This window comes from Pieris napi, chromosome 15 (assembly GCF_905475465.1).
Source record: "Pieris napi chromosome 15, ilPieNapi1.2, whole genome shotgun sequence".
Taxonomy (NCBI): Eukaryota; Metazoa; Arthropoda; class Insecta; order Lepidoptera; family Pieridae; genus Pieris; species Pieris napi.
The window spans coordinates 10227769-10250038 of record NC_062248.1 but is presented as its reverse complement, the minus strand read 5'-3'; the positions used below and the strand labels follow the sequence as shown (position 1 = coordinate 10250038).

Here is a 22270-nt window from a genome sequence, read left to right as displayed (position 1 = left end):
TTCTCGTACGGTTCAGTCATGTCTTCGTTCCCAAACGGTTTAGCCATGTCAGCAATTGCTCACAGTTTGGCGGTGACTAGCGCCTGTTATATTATCATTAATAGTATTTCAAAAAAAGTTAAATCCAGACGTAGACGGCGCTGGAAGTGTTTAGAAACCGAAACAAACATGGTGGAATACCATTGATGCGAGATTTAAAATTTCAGCATACCAGCGGAAAATACAAAAAATTCACTCGCATATCACCCATTGATGTTGTGTATTCCCTTTGATGATCGCGAAAAAACCGACACAGGATGGTTCGGGGTGTATCAAGTATCGTATCGCGATACAGTATCAAAATACGTCCATACCACCGATCGTGATACGCGTATCGGATACGAGGTGTATCTAGATACGCGCTTAGTGCGGATCGGGCCGTATCCGATACGGCATGTATCATAAACGGGTATCATTTTGCGTCCAAACTAACGATCATGATACGCGCCGAAGCCACGCAACGGAGATACGATATACCGAAATGCTACAAATGTGGACCCGGCTTTAGGGGTAATATTCAAATGGTTTTTATGGTGAAATGGGGAGAAAAACTTACATAACCAAATACTCGAGCAGTAAATTTAACTTCAATCCCACATTTTACCGGCATAACACTAATCAATAATATAACCTATTTCGCAGCGAGTGTTTACAACTGCTTGCATTCTGAGATACGGGAAATAGTGGACCCGTTTTGAATACGCCTACGAAGGTTCTTGGTAAATGGACTCTAATGCAATAACAGCGTACGGTGGCTTGATATATTTAAAAAAAAATATATTTTTAATATTATTTTTTGTTCTCATATACAGTATGTTTTTCTTATAAACTTCTTTAATAATAAATTGTTTATTTGCTAAAATCCGTACAATTCGCCATATATAAATGGCAGGCAAATGTCATATTAGTTTTTATAATGTCTTAATAATAAGTTATTTATTATACTAATTAATTAATTTAAATATATAAGAGGAGGCGGGTCACCTGCAGTGTCAGGAGGCTATTCTAAAACAAACCAATTCAATAAAAAAATATAACAAGCCTAAATTTTTTTCAAACAAGAGTTTATAAATAAAACAGGGTTTGCAGACGCATAAAACAAAAGAATTAAAATGGAAATGGGCTGGACATACTATAAGAGGAGCAGATAAATGGAGCAAAATTTTAACACTATGGCAACTAACAGGCCATAAAAGAAACAGGTAGGCAATCTAAAAGGTGGGCCGATGAAATCATGGAAATGGCTGGAAAGACTTAGACCTGGACAAAATTGGTATACAATAAGGAAAAATGGAGGACAATGGGGGAGACCTTTGCCCGTAGGCACACAGAATCGGTTATCATAGATTAAGAAAAACAATAGTTATAATGTATATATCTTGTATTTCTGATATAAGTATATAAATAAATACAAATATTAGTTCTATGCGTAATCTATTAATCTCTTCTCAGTGTATTTGAAGCTTCGCAATCACTTTTCTGGGCATCGTTCGGCATGGTCGGTCTGGACAGTTTCGAACTGGCCGGAATCAAAAGTTACACCAGGTTTTGGGGTCTGCTGATGTTTGGGTCCTACTCCGTTATCAATGTGATCGTTCTACTGAACCTACTAATCGCTATGATGTCCAATTCGTACGCTCATATTGATGTAAGTATATTATTAAGGTTAAACGCGAAGATCGAATACTTGGTTACGGAAGTTTTATAGTTAAGTTAGCCTATGATATGAATGTCTACATTCAGAATAAATTACATAGAGAAGTAGCAAAGAAATAAGTCCGTAAGTAAATAAGAAATAATAATCTCTAGTAATCTTTAAAATAAAAATAAAATCAATGGCGCTACAACCTCTTTTAGGTCTTGGCCTCAGATTTCTGAAACTGTTTCATTCTATGTGCGCATTTAACATTTGCTCGAACGGTGTAGGATCACATCGTGAGTAAACCGGCTTGCCTTAGACCAAGTTTCCGGCAACGCACTCGCGAGCCCTCTGGCATTGAGAGTGTCCATGGGCGGCGGTATCACTTAACATCAGGTGAGCCTCCTGCCCGTTTGCCCCCTGTTTTATAAAAAAAAAAAGTCGACGGCGTGTGCCAGGCAAAGGAGGCTGATCACCTACTTGCCTATTAGATTGACAAAAAATCATGAAACAGAAATCTGAGGCCCAGACCTGAAAAGGTTGTTGCGCCATTGATTTATTTATTTTTAAATTACGGACTAATACATGTAGTTACTGTTACTCTTAAATTTGATGCTATGTGTCTTAGGGAGCGTTCAAGTATTACGTAACGAATTTTGGGGGGGGGGGGGTCCTTTTGTACAACGTTACGATGCGGGGAGGGGGTTACATTAAGCCGTTATTGTTAAATTATTTGAAACTCTCCAGTACTTTTACACTTAAATGGTAACTTTTAGGTATAAAGAGTAACTAGGTGGTCATGAAACGATTTACTATACTTGGGTACACCGTACAGTACTGTACAGAAAAACGTTACGGCGCGTTAACATGTGGGGGGGGGTCAATAATCTCCAAAAATTGCGTGACGTAATACTTGAACGCTCCCTTATGGTCATGCAAATGTAATATATAAATACATAATATGACCAACTTTTTGTACTTATATATTACGTACTTATTATTACTTTACCGATTCTGGGGCTAAGTCGTAACGTAAAAACCCGGAGCTTTTTTACCAACTTCATTTTGAAAAGGTTTTTTTTATAATTCGGATTATTAAATAGGTGTATTTCCGCTTGCAAGTGCGGTTTGTTTATGTCAATTATAGATTTATTGAGCCATTACTATATCTTCAATTTTACATCAAAAATTATCTGGTTCATTCTCTAATGGAAACCAAATATTACAGAAACATTCAGACGTGGAATGGAAGTACGCAAGGACACGTTTATGGATGTCATATTTTGAAGACAGTCCCACGTTACCACCGCCCTTCAACATACTGCCAACACCAAAGCGAGTTATGAAGATCTTCAGTCTGATGAAGAAGAATAAGGAAGTTCAAGTTAAGGTAAGCTGATTTATAAAAAATAAATTCAAATCGCGTCAAAGCGTCAAAGAAGCCACAATTCTAATTAAAAACGATATTACCTATTATTGTAATTATATTGTTAGCGGACTAACGCCAGTTTGTAGCAGAAACCTATATAAAAGGTGGCAACACCGGCGTTGACTCACTTTTTATTTCGAGACTTCGTGCGGAACGGACTTGTTACTAACCTAACCTCAGTAGATTTTAAAAGTCTAAAGTACCTACACGTTCTAATATTTTGTGTTAACTCATAATATCTTAAAAAAAACATAGGCCGAAGGGGGGATCTAAACTTGGAGTCTGGGCTGGTCTTATACACAAATCTGTGTGTAACGCGCGGGCAAAAGCTTTTAAGTGTATTAATAAAAAAATGCGATACATCGAGGGGAGGGGCATCATGCAGGAATCACATCACTTCACACTCGTTAAATATGCAGTAATACTGATGTTAAGTGTTAAAATCCATTTCAAAACATCTTTAGGCTTCAGAGAGAATCGCAATGTCTCTAAGTTAGGTACTAAGTTAGTTGTAAAGTTCGCTCAGTAAATTCTATACTAAGTTTACTTATGAATTTCATAACAGTGCCAAAAACAAAACCGCTTTATTTAAACCTCAAACTAAAAACCCAGTGTGTCGTCGTTAAATTAAGTTTCACTTCCAAAAGATAAATGGCTATAATTTATGTTCACCTTACCATAAGCGCTTAATTTTCCATGAGTAAATAATTGTTAATTCCTTGAATATGACGAAAGTAATATTATAATTAAATCAGAAATTGTAATAATTTGTAATTTATTACTTTTTAGAATAAGGTAGGTACAAATTATGTGCAAATATTAACAAAAGCTACTCTTTTCGGTCTATTCTTCATTGCGGTCGCGTCACATTAGTGCTTACTGCCTTCAATTTGTTCGGTCTATAGCTTTCCATAGCGCTGTTATGGAAAAACCCGTGAGAATCGTGACTTGGTAACACCAGTGGGTTGGCGATCTGCCCAGCATCCTTTTGCCTTCCACATTGCCAATGACAACCAGCTTGTCCAGGTTATCTGGTTCGCGACGGGTAATATGACCAAAGTCACACAAGCTTTAGTTAAATATTAATTAAACAGGTCAACATTTTAAATAACCACACGCGTGCATTTGTGACCTGTAAATGTATTTACTTCGTGACTAATGACGTCTATCCATCCAAGTATTACATAAACAGATTTACTGCAATTTATCCCCCCCCCCATTTCTTCTTTTCAGCAAAAGTAAGAAAAGCTCTCAAAAATAATGGTACATAAACGTATTAATTTTTAGTAGGAATCCTTTAAAATGCATTTCGTTTTCTTTTAAGACAATGTGTGGGAAATATGTGTAAAAAAGTAAATAGGTAATTACAGTTGATGTAATCACCAAATAAGAAAATCAAAGAAACCGCCCCGCTACGCAATACTTGAATGCCATAGGGTGCGAAACCAGATTTCTATGTAATTCATTTGACATGGCTTCAAAGTTGCGTATTACAACGACTGAATGTAATGGTAAGACATATTAACTATAGAAATATATTTCCAGGTGGAAAAAGAGAAAGAGGATGATGCACGGTACACAGCAGTTATGCGTGCTTTAGTATGGCGTTACGTGTCTGCTATGCACAGGAAGCTGGAAGAGGAACCTGTCACGGAAGATGATATTAATGAACTGAAGGTAGATGTATCTGCATTGAGATACGAACTCCTGGATGTGCTGGGAAGGAACGGAATGGATGTTTCTTTCACTAATCGCAAGGAAAAAGGTGAGACCATTGCTTAAATATTTTCATACAAATTTACTACGGGAACCAATCTAACTTGGCGCCTTTAATTAGACGTACCTGACACTATATGTAGACTAGCTGACCCGGCAAATGTTGTCTTGCCATGTTTATTACTTCTAGGATTTTTTTTTAATTCAATAAAAATAACTATCGAGTATAAAAAATAGGTGTTGATCGTAGAGGGGTGAAAATTAAGGGGTGTATGTATTTTTGTATGATGTATCATAAAAAAGTAAAAACATTTTGGGTGGACACCCCTTATCACTCAGGGGATTGAAAGATAGATAGTAGCTGATTCTCAGACTGAATGAATATGCATACAAAATTTTACAAGAATCGGTCGAGCCGTTTTGGAGGAGTATAGGAACGAACATTGTGACACGTAAATTTTATATATTAGACTAACTGACCGGGCAAACGTCGTTTTGATATATATGATATATGATATATCATTTATAATAAAAAAATAGAGGGATGAAAGTTAGGGATTGTATCTATTTTTTAATGCTGTATCATAAAAAAATAAAAACAGAAAAAAATATTTAGGACTACCTTTAACATTTAGGGGGATGAAAAATAGATGTTGTCCGATTCTCAGACATACCTTATATGCACACAAAATTTCATGAGAATCGGTCGAGCCATTTCGGAGGAGTTTAACGAGAAGAATTTCTCAAGGAGAATTTTATATATTAGATAACATTCAGCAGCGACAAGCATAATTTTTGTTTAATCTTCAGTAATGGTTATTCACCCTTTTTCAAAAATATATGTTTATGTCTTGAAGAACCGACTCTTGTTTCAAACCATTTCGTAACTTCCGTAACTTCTCGTCTCTTCTAGCTGTTCTTGGCAAGCGCATGAAAGTCTGGGAACGAAGGCTAATGAAGGACTTTCAAGTGGGTCCTGTCTCCGTTATGGATGACGAGGGGAAGCCAGCGAATGAAGATGCCCTCGCCAGGTTCCGCAGAATCGCTAGAATGGCCGCCGCTGCCAACAGCAATGATAAATGGAAACAAACGCTTGCTGCTACTGGAGTGTGGTAGGTTTATTCTTTAATTATGGTGTTAGAAAGAAAGACATGGAATGCCTGGATGGATATGGAATGTAGCAAAGACTCAGCGCCATAACATTTCCAGTATATTTGTCCTTTATTATAGTCTTCCAATCTTTGGATTCTGTGATAGTCAAACTATCCTGATATAAACTCTTCTACAGAGGCCTTAGTACATATTTTGGCATGAGGTTCCAAAAACTAACATAGACACAGCGCACTTTTATAACAACTCTAGCCACACTCATACAGAGAGTACTATCTGCACACACACTCATACATTGACGCATACTTTAAGTCTTATACGACTTTTGTTTGATTAGACGTAACACTAAGGGTCTGTTTTACAATGTACGGATTAGTTCTACATAAGTTCCAAACTAGCTATTTATTACTTTTTGGTAGGATAAACACTATTGTTGCGTTTCATGACTGTCAGATAGCGCTAATCATCACATAAAGTCCGTCATAAGTTATGAGTCCGATGAAGTGTCAAATAGCACAATTTATCTTCCAAATAATTTATGTGTTGCATAGCTATTTGGTATTTTATCCATACATTGTGAATCAGACCCTCAGACTACTTTTTCCTAAAAAAAGTTTTAAACATACACCGTACTGTACCCACGGAATAATTGTAATAGCGTAGCGTTAGATTAATTTTGTCACAACCATATTTTTGTCATAAAAAAAGTTGTATTTATTACAATAATGTATTCAAATAAAAAGAGCAGTAATCAAACTCAAACTCAAAATACCTTTATTCATATCATGTAAAGGTCAAAAAAGGAGTTAAATTAGCTTTATATTTACATTTACTACCAGTTCACAAGTCAAGGGCGTAGAGTGGGCAAGAAGAACTGGCAAGAAAATTTCCGCCACTCTTTTTAATCAATCCCAAGGATTAGGATCATTAAAGTATTCGTCAATTTTGTAAAAAGTTCTATTGATTAATTTACGTTTAACAAGGGCTTTGAATTTATTTAGTGATGATTCTCTTATTTCGCTTGGGAGTTTGTTGTAAAAACGAATACAATTTCCATATAAGGAGTGGTTTATCTTCTGGAGCCTGGTTGGTCGTACACTCGAATTAGTTCTATTTTGCGTATGATGTATACAAACTATCCAATAAAAATACATATTCTTCAAAATAAATTATACTTCTGATATCAGGAATTAAGGATTAACGAAAAAAATATTTTACAGTCTCTACAGGTCTCAAATCGGTCGATGCCGAACCCGTGAGTCGTTCAGAAGCCAGCAGAAACTGCAGCAGGCCATTGAACATGCTAAACGACTTGTTATGCGTTCACCGCTACCAGGTAATTGTGGTCATATTATTTTATACTACAAATGAAACATCATTTTACTAGATATTATATCTTGCTATATGTTGTAAACAGTGTTAGTCTAAGGCAGAGTTCCCCAAACTTTTTTGTGTCGTAGACCCCTTGCCATGTTTTTCCGTGTTGGTTGACCCCTTAGATCCACTACCGTGGACCCCCATTTTCATTTCATGGACGCCCAAATTTTTTTTCGCTGACGTAGACACCTTGCAGGTTGTCATAGACCCCTAGGTGTCGATATAGACCACTTTGGGAATCACTGGTCTAAGGCAAGTCACTCTAAGGAAATCACTGGTCTAAGTTGATCTTGCGACACTCATCCTTAATGCCAAGACCAGGCTGTGAACTTATGTACTTTCTTTTTCTATCTGCATTTAAAACTCGTTCGTACGGTGAAGCACAACATCGTGAGGAAACGGGCATGTCTCAGACTCAGTCAATGGCGTTTACAGGAGGCCGATAACCTGTGCCCTAATATTAGGTTAATATAACGTCCCCGGTAAGCGTACTTAATGATCGGTGCCTGATTTGGAAGTTAGCGAGAACTTTTAAAAGATATAACTTATAGTTAAATCTTTACTATTGTTTATTACGTACGTAAGGGATTTTGTTGTAATAATGTTTTTATACAAAATATTCTCTCTCCTGTGTTATTGATGAATGATAAACTTGGTTCTGTGGCTGAATTAACTATACTATGTACTAATTAATAATACTATGTATGTTTTTTGTTCGGACTAATACCTGCAGCTAACGCGGTGTCCTGCGTAAGCGACGAATACGACGCGACGCGACGCAACACGACGCGACGTAATGCGACGCGATGCTACACGCGACAAATGTCCTACGTAATTTGGTCATTACTTCTCAAATCATGGAGAAGTACGGTACAATTTTGCTCGAAAATTCATACTTAAAATATAGACTTTTAAAAAAATATCGTAAAAAGCATAGAAAAAAAAAAACAAATATAATATTTTTACAAAGAAACACATTTGGCGAGTTTCATCATTTATATCCAAAATTAAGAATCGATTCTAAAATGTTTAAACAATATTGTGGAGTGTTACTAATAAACGATTCCTATAAGGTTTATGTTTTTTGTCCCAAAACAATCTTTGCTCACGCACTGCGGCGATCAACGCTTCAGAATCAACCATTTCATAGTTCGTAGTGTCGCGTCTGGTCGCCCTCAAAACAAGTCCTCGTGAGCGTGACGTCGCGTCTCGCCGCAGACTGTCACATAGGCCGTAAGTAGGGTATGCCGTAGATTTGATTGCGTTGGTCGCGTTCACAGCGTCGCGTTGTGTTGTATTCGTCGCTTACGCAGGACACCGCGTTAGTTTCATTGTCGGACGTGTAGGCAGAAAGCAATGAGCGTTTTTTAAGGCTGTTTTTGCCGCGCACCGCCACTATGTGGAACCAGTTGCCCACTAAAGTATTTCTAATTCGACTTAGGGTCCTTAAAAAAGAGCGTACCTATTCTTGAAAGGCTGGCAACGCACTTGCGAGCCTTCTGGCAATGTGAGTGTCATGGGCGGCGGTATCATTTAACATTTATCGTTTGCCTCCTATTATATATAAAATTAAAATAAAAGAGATCGGGAATGGAAACGGGAAGAAATGGAAGAATCTGGAGGAGGCTTTAACTCCGTCCTTTTTATTTATATATGATGATATTAAAGCTCTTTATTTCTACATTGATTTACTACATATTGTATATCAAGACGAATTTGTTGAATTTAGATGGATCCCGGTCCACATCTCCAGTTCAAATGCCAGTGTCTCCCGGACACACACTGACGGAGCTGATTAAGGATATTTCTCAGGATGTTGGTGCCGTTGTTGATATGAGGACTCCAGTGCCTAACAGGGTCCATGGTAAACTTATTTAATTCTATTGGTATAAAACTTAATTAGGAATCTGGGCACCAGAGCTGGTGCTTTCCTCGCTCAACGAATAAGTATCGCAGTACAACGAGGAAATGCTGCCAGCGTTAAAAGTTGACATAGGGACCAAACTTTTTAAATTTGTATTAATTTTTAATTATTTTTATTATTAGGAATCTGCGTAGTTCGAATAATTATTCGTGAATTCAACTTTTTACACAAAGAGAAGATTTTTAATTGCTCGAAATCTACTGACCCTATTTGACTTTTTTTTCATTATTAAAATCCTACATTATCCCTACTGATAATCATTTACAAAATATTTAAACATACAAGTACAGCCACGGGAAGAATAAAAATCGGATACTAAATAATATACATTTATATTTTTCTATAAGGTATTTAGGAGAAGTCAAAATCATATTTCTTGTCGAACAAGAAAACTACCTGTATGTTGTATGTTTACCATTTGAATTTCCGTTGCAGACAACCTTCTAAGTGTCCCGGGATCAATGGTATCTCGAAGCCCAGCGCCTACAAACCAAGAAAGCAACACAGCTCGTAAGGTAAGCTGTAATGGTGAGGTACCACCAACCCTTAGACGTCCGAGTGTTTTCTTCTTTAGTGGTGATTTTGATTAATTATTTAAATAATATGACATCACAAATTTAACACACATACACATCAATTAAATTAAAACATAAGTAATCTAAAAATGAAAAAAAAAATCAAAACTAAAAAGATAAAAAATACCATCCCACACTTCATCCATCTTAGGCAATTCATTCACGATCTCCTCCATTAAGTTGTGGAATACGCTGCCTGACTCCGTACGATTGGCTACCTCTCTGTCATCTTTTAAAACTCTTCTGTATAAACATTTCTTAACCTTCTCCTATCCTGATCAATCGTGACTTGTATAATTCTTATGTTTCCTTTTGCATCACTATTCGCTGTTCATGAATTTGTAAGATTAGCTTTTAAGTAATAAATATTAATAACAGACTAAAAAGTCTGTTATTAATATTTATTTTGTATTACTTTAGATTAAGCAACAAAGTGTAAATAAATAAATAAATAACAATAATAACCTAAACTACATGAAAATTAAAACCTCATTAAAAGCGTGATAAACAAGGTTACGGTAACTTGGCAGACTTGTAAAACACATCAATATTTTCATCGATGTTAGTAATAAAGTTGTAAGAGCGAACAGCCGACACTAGACCATTCGAAGTAGCAGATAAGCGAGTCGTAGGTACGCATAGAAGACTTTTAGTTCGAGTAACTCTAAGATTACAAAATTTATACAAATAAACTAGAACAATGAATTAGTTCTTCATTACTGTGGCATATCTTCCTTCATTTCCCACTGTCTTCTACCACTAAGAACTAAGACTTGTAAGGATCTTAACTTGGGCGTTGGCATTCTACCATCACTACATCGTTATCGTGACTTCTGCATGCTATTTCCAACGAAGCTCCTTTGGTCATCACATCTACTTGTCTGAAAATTGACCAATTCGTCCATTTCGCTGAATAGGGAAACCTGACGTCCGTCTTCAACACATGTGTATTTTTGCAAGTAAAAAGAATTTAGGTAAACCTGTATTTTTTTCTAATGTTTTCGTTTTTTCATAATAACTGTGTATTATTTTAAATGTGTATTCCGTTTTTTGCCTTTCTGTATTATATGTATTATGGCTAGCTGTATTTTGAGGCTGTGCAAGCAAAGTGGCGTTAAAAATATTAGGATTATTCTTATCCCAATGTACATAGCATTGAAAAATATACTAGGAAAATATAAAAAAAGAGACATGCTTAAAGTTGTCTATGGAATACAAGATGGCGGCATGAGAAATTATGCATGAAGTACTGTTTTATTTCTGTATGAAATAAAATAAACTGATTAAGCTATTTTCCTTGAAACTTCCACTTTCTAAGGTTGCAGCAAAGTTTGATAAGCATTATTTTTTTTTGATTAGCCACGATCACGAAGTTCTTCACCAAATCGACCTCGGAGCTCGAGTCCAAACCCTGGATCCAGCCCAACCCTTGCTATTGGAGATGACCGATCAGGTTCGTACATTATAATAAACTAAACTTTCTTCAATCAATGTGAAACAAAAAACAATCACATTAGTTTCCATTAAATTCGCCATCGAGAATATACAATTTCTTAGGCGTGCGATTCTAATCCCCGAGGTCGTAGGTTTGATCCCCGGCTATGCACCAATGGACTTTCTTTCTATGTGTGCATTTGACATTCGCTCGAACGGTGAAGGAAAAATTTGGGATAGAAGAAGATAAGTTACTTGGGACAAGTGCTTCTACACGAACGGTACCGACTTCTTCAAGTCATCATGATGGGTAAGGTCGAGGGGAAAAGACGCGCTGGCAGAAGGAGGAAGTCGTGGCAATATCAGAGAATGGACCGGAGTGGCCAGCGTAGAACAGCTGCATCGGCTCGGCGAAGAATATTTTTTTTTATTCTATTTATTGAGAAAGATTTACAGCTTATTACTAACTTACTTACTAAATACAATGTTCGCCATTAAATAAATCTTTACAAATAGTTAAGTACTAATAATATTAACTGGATCGGTAACACTAAAATTATTTTATTCAACTATACAATTATATATCAAAGAAAGTAATTAAAAATTGGTTAAGTAACATTTAACAGTTTAGTATAACTTATACACTTATAAAAACTTATGATTCACCATTTATTCAACTGAGGAGCTCAGATGTCATAGCTCTCCTTGCCGACACCTCACTTGAGGCGACATTGACATATCAATATCACAAGTTAGACTTACTCGCCGCCCTAACCATAAAGCTGTTCCCTCTGTAATTGGTGTTCACTTTAGGTTAATCAGAATAAGTATGACGGGCTGACCGCCATCCTCAAGTAGTGGTGAGGCACTACAAGAAGAATATACAAATAACTGTCAACTCTTTTTCATACTTTTGGGCATCGAATAGAGAAGTAAGCCAAGGACTGATCTAAAGCCCAAACAAAAATAGTTTATGACAGACGTGTATTGAACACGGCATTGAGCATTCAGTCAGCGGATTTCAGTCAAAAGTCAAAATTTATAGGTAACACAATGTACACTTATGAACGTCAAAAAAAGAAATATACATTAAATGCTTCTAATTTTACATTTATTGCCAGTTCTCAAATCAAGGGCGTAGAACGGAAGAGAAGAACTGGCAATACACTCTCCGCCATTCACTCAGGACACCAGCTTTCGCGGTATAGAGTACTGGATCTGCTTTTCTTCTCTTGCTGTTCATCTCATTAGTTAGTAAGCGTTGAGTCGCGTATAGAGGCTTTGATATATTTTTTTTACAGTGGATCCAAGTCCATTAAAATCAAAACGTGTGACTGATCCCACTACGGTCCCAAAAGTTGTGAAAAGGAAATCACCATCACCATCCAATGATCAGCAAGTAAGTATAAATAATCTCTCTACAAAGTTTCATTTAAATCAATTCAACGATTATAAGGTATCGTAAACAAATTATCACACGTTTACGTTTATTAAATTTTGAATAATGTTGTGTTATTAAAGAAAATGTTCTTCAAATAAACTACTTAAAATAATATAAAATATCTACTTTAAGTTTAATTCATGTATTAGTAAAAAAAATATACACTGTAGGATTTCCGATATGCATTTACACCTAAAATTGATCGATCAATAACGTTAAGCAACACTTGTGGAAGACACACATAGATGGGTATCCTCATAACCAACCACAACACTACACAAAAACGAAACCAATTTTACAATTCAGGTAACGGATGCAGATGGTTGCGGTGACGCCGTGGCAAGACCAGTTGCTGGAGAGCTTCGACCGAAGGGCACCCTGCCTCCTCCACCGTGTCACAAAGCTAAGGTTTTTATGGAATTCCACCAATTTCGTTGAATTAACGTTACAATCAGTAATTCTTAATTTAAATTTATTGAAGTGAAACTTCTTTATCGGGGTTGGAAAAAATTAAGTGTAACATTTTTTCGTTACGCGTCACATTTTTCGGTTACGCGCCATGTTGCTTTTTGAAGTCAAACTTCTTTATCGGCGTTAGAATGAATTTTTTATCGACGTATGGGAGAAATTTTGTAGCAAATCGTCACGTTTTTCGGTTACGCGCCATCTTTTTCTTGTCCCTACCACGGTTGATCCGAAGAGATTCGAAGCCATTAATAACAAAAATATATAATAACGATAACAATGATAGTAATAATTCTATTACAATTAATGAAATTCTGTAATAATCTTAGTAGTAATAAGGTAAAATGAAATAATTGTATTTGTATTCATGTCTATGATAATAAAAGCCCTTTGTTAAACTTTATTTAACCAATCTCGTTAAGTTGCGTATAGTAGATCATTTTTTGAAAAATAAGGTCATAAAGAAGTTTCACTTCTTAAGTGTACCTAGTACACGCACACATTTTTTTTTATAATGGTCCATTTCACTGTTTACATACGTTTAAATTGCTTTGATTTGTTGCATTAGTTTTGTCTATATGTCATTACTATAATGTCATATGTACTTTTGGCAGTTTTTGCGCTCACCTTATGTAAGTTAACCTTTTTGTTCTCACAGTTGCCTGGAAAAGATCGCTCGAAAGCGATAAGGTTGCCAGTTGCTGTCCTTTTTATTTAATTATTTTAATTGTACTATATTTTTGTATATTTTCAACGAAGTGTTAATAAATAAATATATAAAATAGTTTAGGAAGTTGTACATATCTAGATATAATAAAATATTTAATACAGTTTTAGGAAGTTGTACATATCTAGATATAATAAAATATTTAATACAGTTTTATACACTATTTTATCCGTTCATATATACATAAAAAAGTGTATATAATTAAAAGCAAAAATGGCGAAAAAAGCTAACGGGATCACAGATTATCAAAAATCGCTAGAAATTTCGTAAAAAAATAGCAATAAAAACTTTTTGGTATAAATTTATTGGAAGAAATTTTGACCTGAATCCTAATGACCGATTATTCCACTATTTACTTTAAATTTATGATTTTAGTAATATAGATAATATTACTTCTTCTTCTTCAAACATTGATTATAGCGATTTTAAGAAAAAATCGCTATAATCAATGTTTGAAGTCCATCTTGCTATTTTATAGTCAAAGCTTTTTAGACTTATTATTAGCATTATATTTGAGCACGCCGTCCGCACATATTATCCAGGCCACACATTTGTTTCTTTCCTTTGTTTTTTGTGGTGCACCGGTGTTAGTATAAACAAATTAATAAATAAAATCCTACTTTCTTTTCTATTAGATCCAAGCCCCAACAATGGAAATCACACCATGCACTCCTATATGCCAACGTGCGTCAACAGCTGGTTCTGAACCAGCGCCAAAGGCAGAGTCTCAGGTGCCAGCAGTGCCAGTTCCTCCACCCATGGTAAGTAAAAAATAATAACTTTGTCCTTAGCGCATTACGTACGAATATTATACGTACTCGATATTAGTTATAACTATACGAAAACTATTCGAAAGCGAGTATTATAAAATTGCGATATATTTTTTATACTTTTTTTTATTTACTTTTTTTATACTTACTAACGATTCTTGCTTACTTTTTGTTCAATATGCGCTTGGGACAGGTTTTTGTGTCACACTATTGACTATAGGCAGATACTTAATACTCTTAAAGGGTGCAAAATTAGTATTTAGTGTGTGTGTGTGTTACCTTATCATAATTTGATAAGAGTTATCAGTGTTTAAAATAAAACTATTTCGTATTAGTAGTTTGTATAAACAGGCACATGAACTGATGATGTCCAAATGTGCACTAATCTCAAATGTGGGCTAATATTATGAATATTCTTTAGCCGGATTCACCGGTCAATTCAGTGACGGACAGTACGGAATATCTGATACCAACTCCGGAACCTCTACAGCAAAGATCTTTGGACGAGAACATCAGGAGTATTAGGAAAACATCGAAAACTTGGCTCTAATTTACCATGAAATTATTATTTTGCTAGTAAGCTTCAGATCCGTAGAAAAGCGATATTAAAATATATTTTTAGAATGTCTTTAATCCACGAATAATTTAAAGTATTATATTTTCTACTTTTGTATTGTGTATATATGTGTGCCTTATCAAAACCGTCCAAACAGTATATTTAAAATTCTACTCGCTTATATCCTTAATCCATAGTTTAATATAGAATTACTACTCCTCCCTATATTTTGTATAAAATTATAAATTATTGTATTTCCAGATCCAAAATAGATTAATATACTTGCCGCAAGTTTTAAGTGTGCGTCAAGTGTAAACCCTGCCGCGTTATTAAACAATTATACTTAGCATTCTTGCACGTGTGAAATTGTGTTAACCAAGGCACTCCAGTTACTCCCTTTTCTCCTTATTTATTAATTCAAAGATCCATAATTGCCGTAATATGCAAACATATTCTAGTCACTTTTGTATGATGTATTTAAAGCATTGTATGTGTAAGCCGGCTAATGTAATTATAATAGTTTTTTTGCTTCTTTATACAACGTATTAAATTTTAATTTACGCGAGTACTACACATTAGCTATATTCTAGTTATAGTATAGTAGTAGTAAAAATGTATTTGCAAGAATATGGTACAAATGTATGGAGGTGCAATCTAAAGTTCGCATTCTGCCACAATGGCTTTCCACACTTTTGGCCACATTTAGATTCAGATCGTTATAGCAAAGTCTTATATTATTTGTAGTGAATTAATATCACATAATTTAAATATATTACGTTATCAAATTAAAATTAATTATAATAATTGACATTGACTAGTAATAAATTCCTTAAGACAAATTTGCGCGCCATTGTGTGTGGCAGAATATGCGAACTTACGATTGTACCACCTTACACATTTTTGTACCATATTCTTGCAATAAATTATTATTATTAATGTTTCACGCGAATAATCATTACTAGAATAATACATTTATAATAATATTTATATCGAGTCTGCCGTTTTATGTAATCGCTTGACATTGGTGTTTATTTACGAAGTATTATTAAATAATGCATTCTAATCATTTGTAATGTAATCTTAATACTTAAGTTTATTAATACTAAATACCTATTTAACAACCTACAACGTTCAATTATTGCCATATTTAAGCTTAAGTTAATACATATAAATAAACATTGTCAGTTACAATCATTCTACTGAAACATTTTCAGTTAAATATTTTTTATAACAAAGTTGTTTAACTAAGTTCCGTAACTGTAAACAATGTTATGGTTGCTGACAGTTGTAAGACTTTAGTTAAATTGCTAATAACCTTTCCTAATTATCTGGAAGCCGTAGGCTGTTTTAAATTTCTTGTGCGTCGAGGTTTTTGTTGTATAAACTTAACCCTTTATAAAACCATCCCTACCCATTTATCGATTTTAAAACTTTCGACTGTAAGTTAAATTGTTGGTTATGTAATTATTTATATACTAAATAAAAAATTTCTTCGCAATTGTTGATATAGTATAGTAAATATCATTTCAATGTATAGTGTATAGGTTTTACAACATATTTTTTTAATTTAATTACGTTTCATGTAACCTACGCTTTGCCTAATGTTAGTTTATTCGTACTATACCTTATTAAACATACTAAAAAACCGAAATTAGTTATTGTTTTAAGAGCAGTGTTGGCCTAGTGGCTTCAGCATGTGACTTCCAACCCTGAGGTCGTTCGAACACCGGCTATGCACCTGTTTACTTTCTATTAGCGCATTGAACACTTCTTATGGTAAAGGAAAACCGGCATGCTTTTAAAAAAGCCGACGATGTGTCAGGCACACGCTGATCACCTACTTGTAAACAGTAAACCAAATACAGAAATCGGCGTCAAGAACCCAATAGTTACAGCACCAGTTTTTTCATTACAGTTTTATTTACTATCTGTTTTTCAAAACTAAATAATATTTATGTGTTTAAGTAAGGAGCGTTAACTACACAAAGCAGGAACAGTTTTTAAAACACAACAATGTTTTAAAAAGGTTCTATTTGCTTCTTAGTATTTAACGCAATGTTTTTCGTGTTAAATGTGTTGGAATTATAAGATATGGGGTGTGTAGTTTCAGCATCGAATTCGTGACAAATGACTGTCTGATAGACCGCCCTAAGTGTGATTTGATTCCATGCTATTCGGTCCCTTCGTTTGTCCTTAAAATAGGCCGAACATATTGTATTATTAGTCGGTACGAAATAATTACACAGGCCTTTGACACTTTTGCTTGTTTCAAGATTGTAACATTATATTAATTTTATATTCATAAAGAAGATTTCGTGTATATTTAAACATTAATTCATTTTATTGCACTGTTATGACCACGGAATATGTGGAGTGATGGCCTCGCAAATATATAAAGCGTTCTACGTGTCATATCCCCACATCATATATTTTATTACGAGTAAATCGTTAATCGTTAATTACTTCCGTTTCCTCAAGTTCTTTTTTTTTTTTTTTTTTTTTATAGAACGGGGGGCAAACGGGCAGGAGGCTCACCTGATGTTAAGTGATACCGCCGCCCATGGACACTCTCAATGCCAGAGGGCTCGCGAGTGCGTTGCCGGCCTTTTAAGAATAGGTACGCTCTTTTCTTGAAGGACCCTAAGTCGAATTGGTTCGGAAATACTTCAGTGGGCAGCTGGTTCCACATAGTGGTTGTGCGCGGCAAAAACTGCCTTGAAAAACGCTCAGTTGTGGAACGGCGGACGTCGAGGTGATACGGGTGGAATTTCGTATTCTGTCTCGACGTCCGATGATGAAATTCAGCTGCAGGTATTAATCCGAACAACTCCTCTGAACACTCTCCATGGTAAATGCGGTAGAAGATGCAGAGTGACCCCACATCTCTACGCAACGCCAAAGGATCAAGCCGCTCGGAGAGGGATTGGTCGTCGACAATTCGAACCGCTCTGCGTTGTATACGGTCAAGTGGAAGGAGCTGGTACTGGGGAGCCCCCGCCCAGAGGTGAGAGCAGTACTCCATGTGGGGCCGAATTTGCGCTTTATATAGTTGCATGCGGTGGCCCGGAGTGAAGTACCGCCTCGCCTTGCTGAGCACACCAAGCTTTTTGGAGGCTAATTTAGCCTTTCCCTCCAAGTGACCGCGAAACTGAACGTCGTTCGATATGTCAACGCCAAGTATTCCAATGCTGGCTGTGGCTTTAAGAAGAGTGTTTTCGAAAAGAGGAGTAGCGACAAAGGGTGTTTTTTTAGCGGAAAACGCGCAAACTTGTGTCTTCTTGGGGTTAAATTGGACTAGGTTTTGTCTGCCCCAGTCTGAGACTCCACGTAGTAGAGTTTCGACTTCAGACACAAGTTTGTTCCGGTACTCATCAACAACTGCCCGAGAAATACCTGCCCGGCCAGTGTAAAGAATATCCCCAGTGCTGTCATCCGCATAGCAGTGAATGTTGCTAAGTTGCAACATATCATTGATATGCAGAAGAAATAGGGTCGGGGATAGAACACAGCCTTGTGGGACCCCAGCGTTCACGGGTTTAAGGTCGGAACATGCTCCGTCGATGACGACCTTGATGCTCCGATCGGCCAGAAAGCTGGAGATCCAATCGCATAATTTCTCGGGAAGCCCATAGGCTGGAAGCTTCGAGAGCAGTGCTCTGTGCCACACCCGATCGAAGGCTTTCGCTATGTCCAAACTTACCGCCAACGCCTCCCCCTTGGACTCAATTGCTTCCGCCCACCTATGGGTAAGGTATACAAGGAGGTCACCAGCTGAGCGACCACGACGAAAGCCGTACTGAGAATCGCTAATCAACTGGTGACCTTCTAGATAACTCAAGAGCTGGCAATTAATAATGGTTTCCATTATTTTGGAGAACAAGGAGGTTATAGCTATTGGGCGATAGTTGGACGGATCAGAGCGATCGCCTTTTTTTGGGATCGGATGTATCGAAGCGGTCTTCCAGCACTTCGGGACAGTGCCGAGCGAGTACAGGTACCGGAAAAGGCGCGTTAAGACCGGAGCCAACTCAGGAGCACAAGTACGCAGCACAATTGGGGGGATACCATCCGGCCCGCTCGACTTATGAATGTCCAAGGAAGATAGTGCTTTGCGGACAGCACGTTGCCGGAATGTGATTTCCGGCATCGAGGAATCACACCGCGAAATGGTCGGTGGTGATCTCCCTCGGTCATCCAAAGTCGAGTTGGACGCGAAGAGACAGCCCAAAAGGTCGGCCTTCTCCTTCGCAGTGTGGGCCAGAGAGTCATCCTCCCTGTGCAGTGGCGGAATGGAGGGCTGACAAAAATTCCCCTGGACAGCTTTGGCGAGAGACCAGAAGGCTCGAGTCCCTGAAGGGAGTTGGGCCAATCTCTCGCCAAATCTGGCAATGTGCTCTGACTTTGCCTTAGTGATTTCCCGTTTGAAGGACCTGGAGGCTGAGTTATATGCTGTTTTAAGTTCGCTGGTATTGGCATCACGAGATTTCGCCGCTTCCGCCCATGCCTTAAAGCATTCTCGCTTTCGACGCGAGGCCGCCTTGCAAGAACGTTTAAACCAGGGCTGAGACTTGCCACCGATCGGCACCGCAGAAAATGGAATAAAGAGTTCCATGCCCTGCAGAACCACTTCGGCGACAGAGGCGGCGACGGAATCTGGAGCTTCCGGCGAAAAGCACATAGGCCCCCAAGGGTAGGACGCAAAGAAAGACCGCATCCCGTCCCAATCTGCTGACTTATAGTGCCAAATACGGCGACAACCCATAAAGCGGGGCCGTGAAGGGCGCGTAGATGGCACAGTACTCCGGACCACACAATGATCTGATGAACCCAATGGCGGGTCAACAGAGACTTGATAGTTCTCCGGATGTGAAGTCAGCAGAAGGTCCAACAAAGAGGGTTTATGACCATCCACATCTGGTATTCGCGTAATCGCAGGGACCATTTGTGTCAGGTCGTAGGCTAAAGCAAAGTCGTGAAAGGATCTTCCCGCGTGATCGGTAGTTTCAGAGCCGAGCCAATCGGCATGGTGGGCGTTAAAGTCGCCAAGTATCACGATTTCAGCGGTAGGAACCCTTTCGAGCAGGGAATCTGTAGCCATTTGGATGTGCTCAATGAGTCGGTCAGTTTCGATATTTCCGCTATGGGACCTATACAGGCATGCGTAGAATCGCGGATGGTCATCGCAGTCTACGCGCAGCCAGAGGTTAGATAGGTCCCTTCCTTCAAGCGTCCCGAGGCGACGAGAACAGATATCCTCTCTGACGTACACGCAAACTCCCGCCCGCGGCACAAATGAATGTTCCAATTTGTACCCCGGGTAGGAGAGGTAGGAAGTATCAGCCGGGGAGGAAATCTGAGTCTCGGTAAGAAAGAGCAAGGCCGGCTTCGCAGTCTCTAAATGGTAGTGGACTGCGTTGATATTGGTATTGAGCCCCCTAACATTTGTGAAGTCCACGGCGAGTGTGGACGGGGGTGCCTTTGTAGGTTTGCTCCGTTTGCCCCGAGAACGAATTATGTTATTTTTTCCGAGCGCAGAATTGCCCCCCCCAGAATACGAAGGGCAGCCTGTGCGTCCACCACCGGGGGATTCTCCACCGCGAGCGCGTGTGGTACCCCCCTGGGGTAGATTCTGTCTTTTTTTCTGCACCTTCATATTTCTTGTAGAGGGGGGGAATGGGCTCCGGGAGTCTCTCTCACCGCACGAAACGCGAGTACAATAAGGCAAACTTATTGCATCACTTCACGCCGGTTTTCTGAGAGACAGTGGTACTGCCCCGGTCGTGCCTGCCCATTTGGCTGAAGCCCGAAGGCAACAGCATGGCACTCCCACTAGGAAAACACATTCTTCTATCAGTATGTATTATTATTGTGATTAAAAGAAACGAATTATTGCCATAATTGGTTTTTATGAAGAAGCTATTCAGGTATTTTGAGTTGCAGTACTTTGATACCGTCATAACAATTTAGATTTATTTACTTTATAAAAGACGGTATGTTGTATAAAATGTATTTAACTTAAATACGTTGAGAACTGATCTGTTAATACTTAATTTGTATGCAATTTTTGAGAGTAAAACCAAATTTATATTTTATTGTTACAAGATTGTGTACGACTTCAGATATTATACAGATTTTAAATCTTATGTCCAAGCTAATAATATATTTATAGCATCATATTTTATTAACATAGGTATAAGAGACTAATTGTCATTTTAATATAGCGTCTATGATTTGTATAATTTAATTGTATATTTATTTGATATATTTTGTGTATATGAAATTTTTAGTTGCCAGCCATATCTGTGAATCAGCAATAAATTCTTACAGTAATATATTGTTTTTGACTGAACCTTGCCACACACGAACAATTCAATACATACATCCGTAGTTATAAATCTTAAATCAAAACTTATTCCTGGAATTTATAATATTTGAGTATGAATTGCAGTTGTGCTTGTATGTTTATGTACACATAAAGGAAACTGAGTTATCGATATTGTTAGAAGTTAGTATATCAGTGAGTGTGATTATTTATTGTCATTGATTAAACGCGAATTTATGCGTTCATTGACAATTAGAAAAGCAGCGTTGGCCTAGTGGCTCCAACGTGTGACTCTCATCATTGACGTCGTAGGTTCGATTCTCGGCTGTTCACAAATGTTCTTTCTATGAGCGCATTTAACTTTCGCTCGAACTGTGCGTCTGGAACGGATTACCTCGACGTCCGTTGTTCACTCACGAGCCCTCTGGCAGGGACAGTGTCCATGCCTCTTATAACACCAGATGAGCCTCCCGCCCGTTTGCTTCTTGTTCTATAAAAAACAAATGACGAGCATGATGCCCATGAGGCACTCGTAACACGTAACACTGTTGTGTCGTGGCACAACTACGGAACGGAGGCGCGAGTAAGTGGTTCATATTTTGACATGACCAATCATCATCCAGGGTGTACAAGCTAAACCAATTATATGGCTTAAAGCAAATCATATATTAAATTAATATTTGCGTATGTTTATACGTAATAAACATACACTAAATTAAAAGTTCTATCATCATTTAAACGCTAGA

At 37.4% G+C, this 22270-nt stretch overlaps 1 protein-coding gene across 2 annotated transcripts in view; it reads left to right on the top strand.

Moving 5' to 3' along the window:
* LOC125056660 (transient-receptor-potential-like protein) overlaps positions 1 to 15879 on the top strand; it is a 32796-nt gene extending 16917 nt beyond the window's left edge. Inside the window, exons 13-24 of one of the 2 annotated variants that reach the window (XM_047659904.1) lie at positions 1492 to 1687; positions 2907 to 3068; positions 4653 to 4872; positions 5737 to 5935; positions 7154 to 7269; positions 9040 to 9174; positions 9670 to 9749; positions 11169 to 11262; positions 12545 to 12642; positions 13004 to 13092; positions 14512 to 14637; positions 15068 to 15879. In XM_047659904.1, coding sequence (XP_047515860.1) covers positions 1492 to 1687; positions 2907 to 3068; positions 4653 to 4872; positions 5737 to 5935; positions 7154 to 7269; positions 9040 to 9174; positions 9670 to 9749; positions 11169 to 11262; positions 12545 to 12642; positions 13004 to 13092; positions 14512 to 14637; positions 15068 to 15092 — 1540 coding nt within the window. In that variant the 3' untranslated portion in view covers positions 15093 to 15879. Of the gene's footprint in view, positions 1 to 1491; positions 1688 to 2906; positions 3069 to 4652; positions 4873 to 5736; positions 5936 to 7153; positions 7270 to 9039; positions 9175 to 9669; positions 9750 to 11168; positions 11263 to 12544; positions 12643 to 12990; positions 13093 to 14511; positions 14638 to 15067 lie in introns of both variants that reach the window. The other variant, XM_047659903.1, reaches the window with a different exon arrangement.
* The last annotated feature ends 6391 nt before the right edge of the window (positions 15880 to 22270 follow it).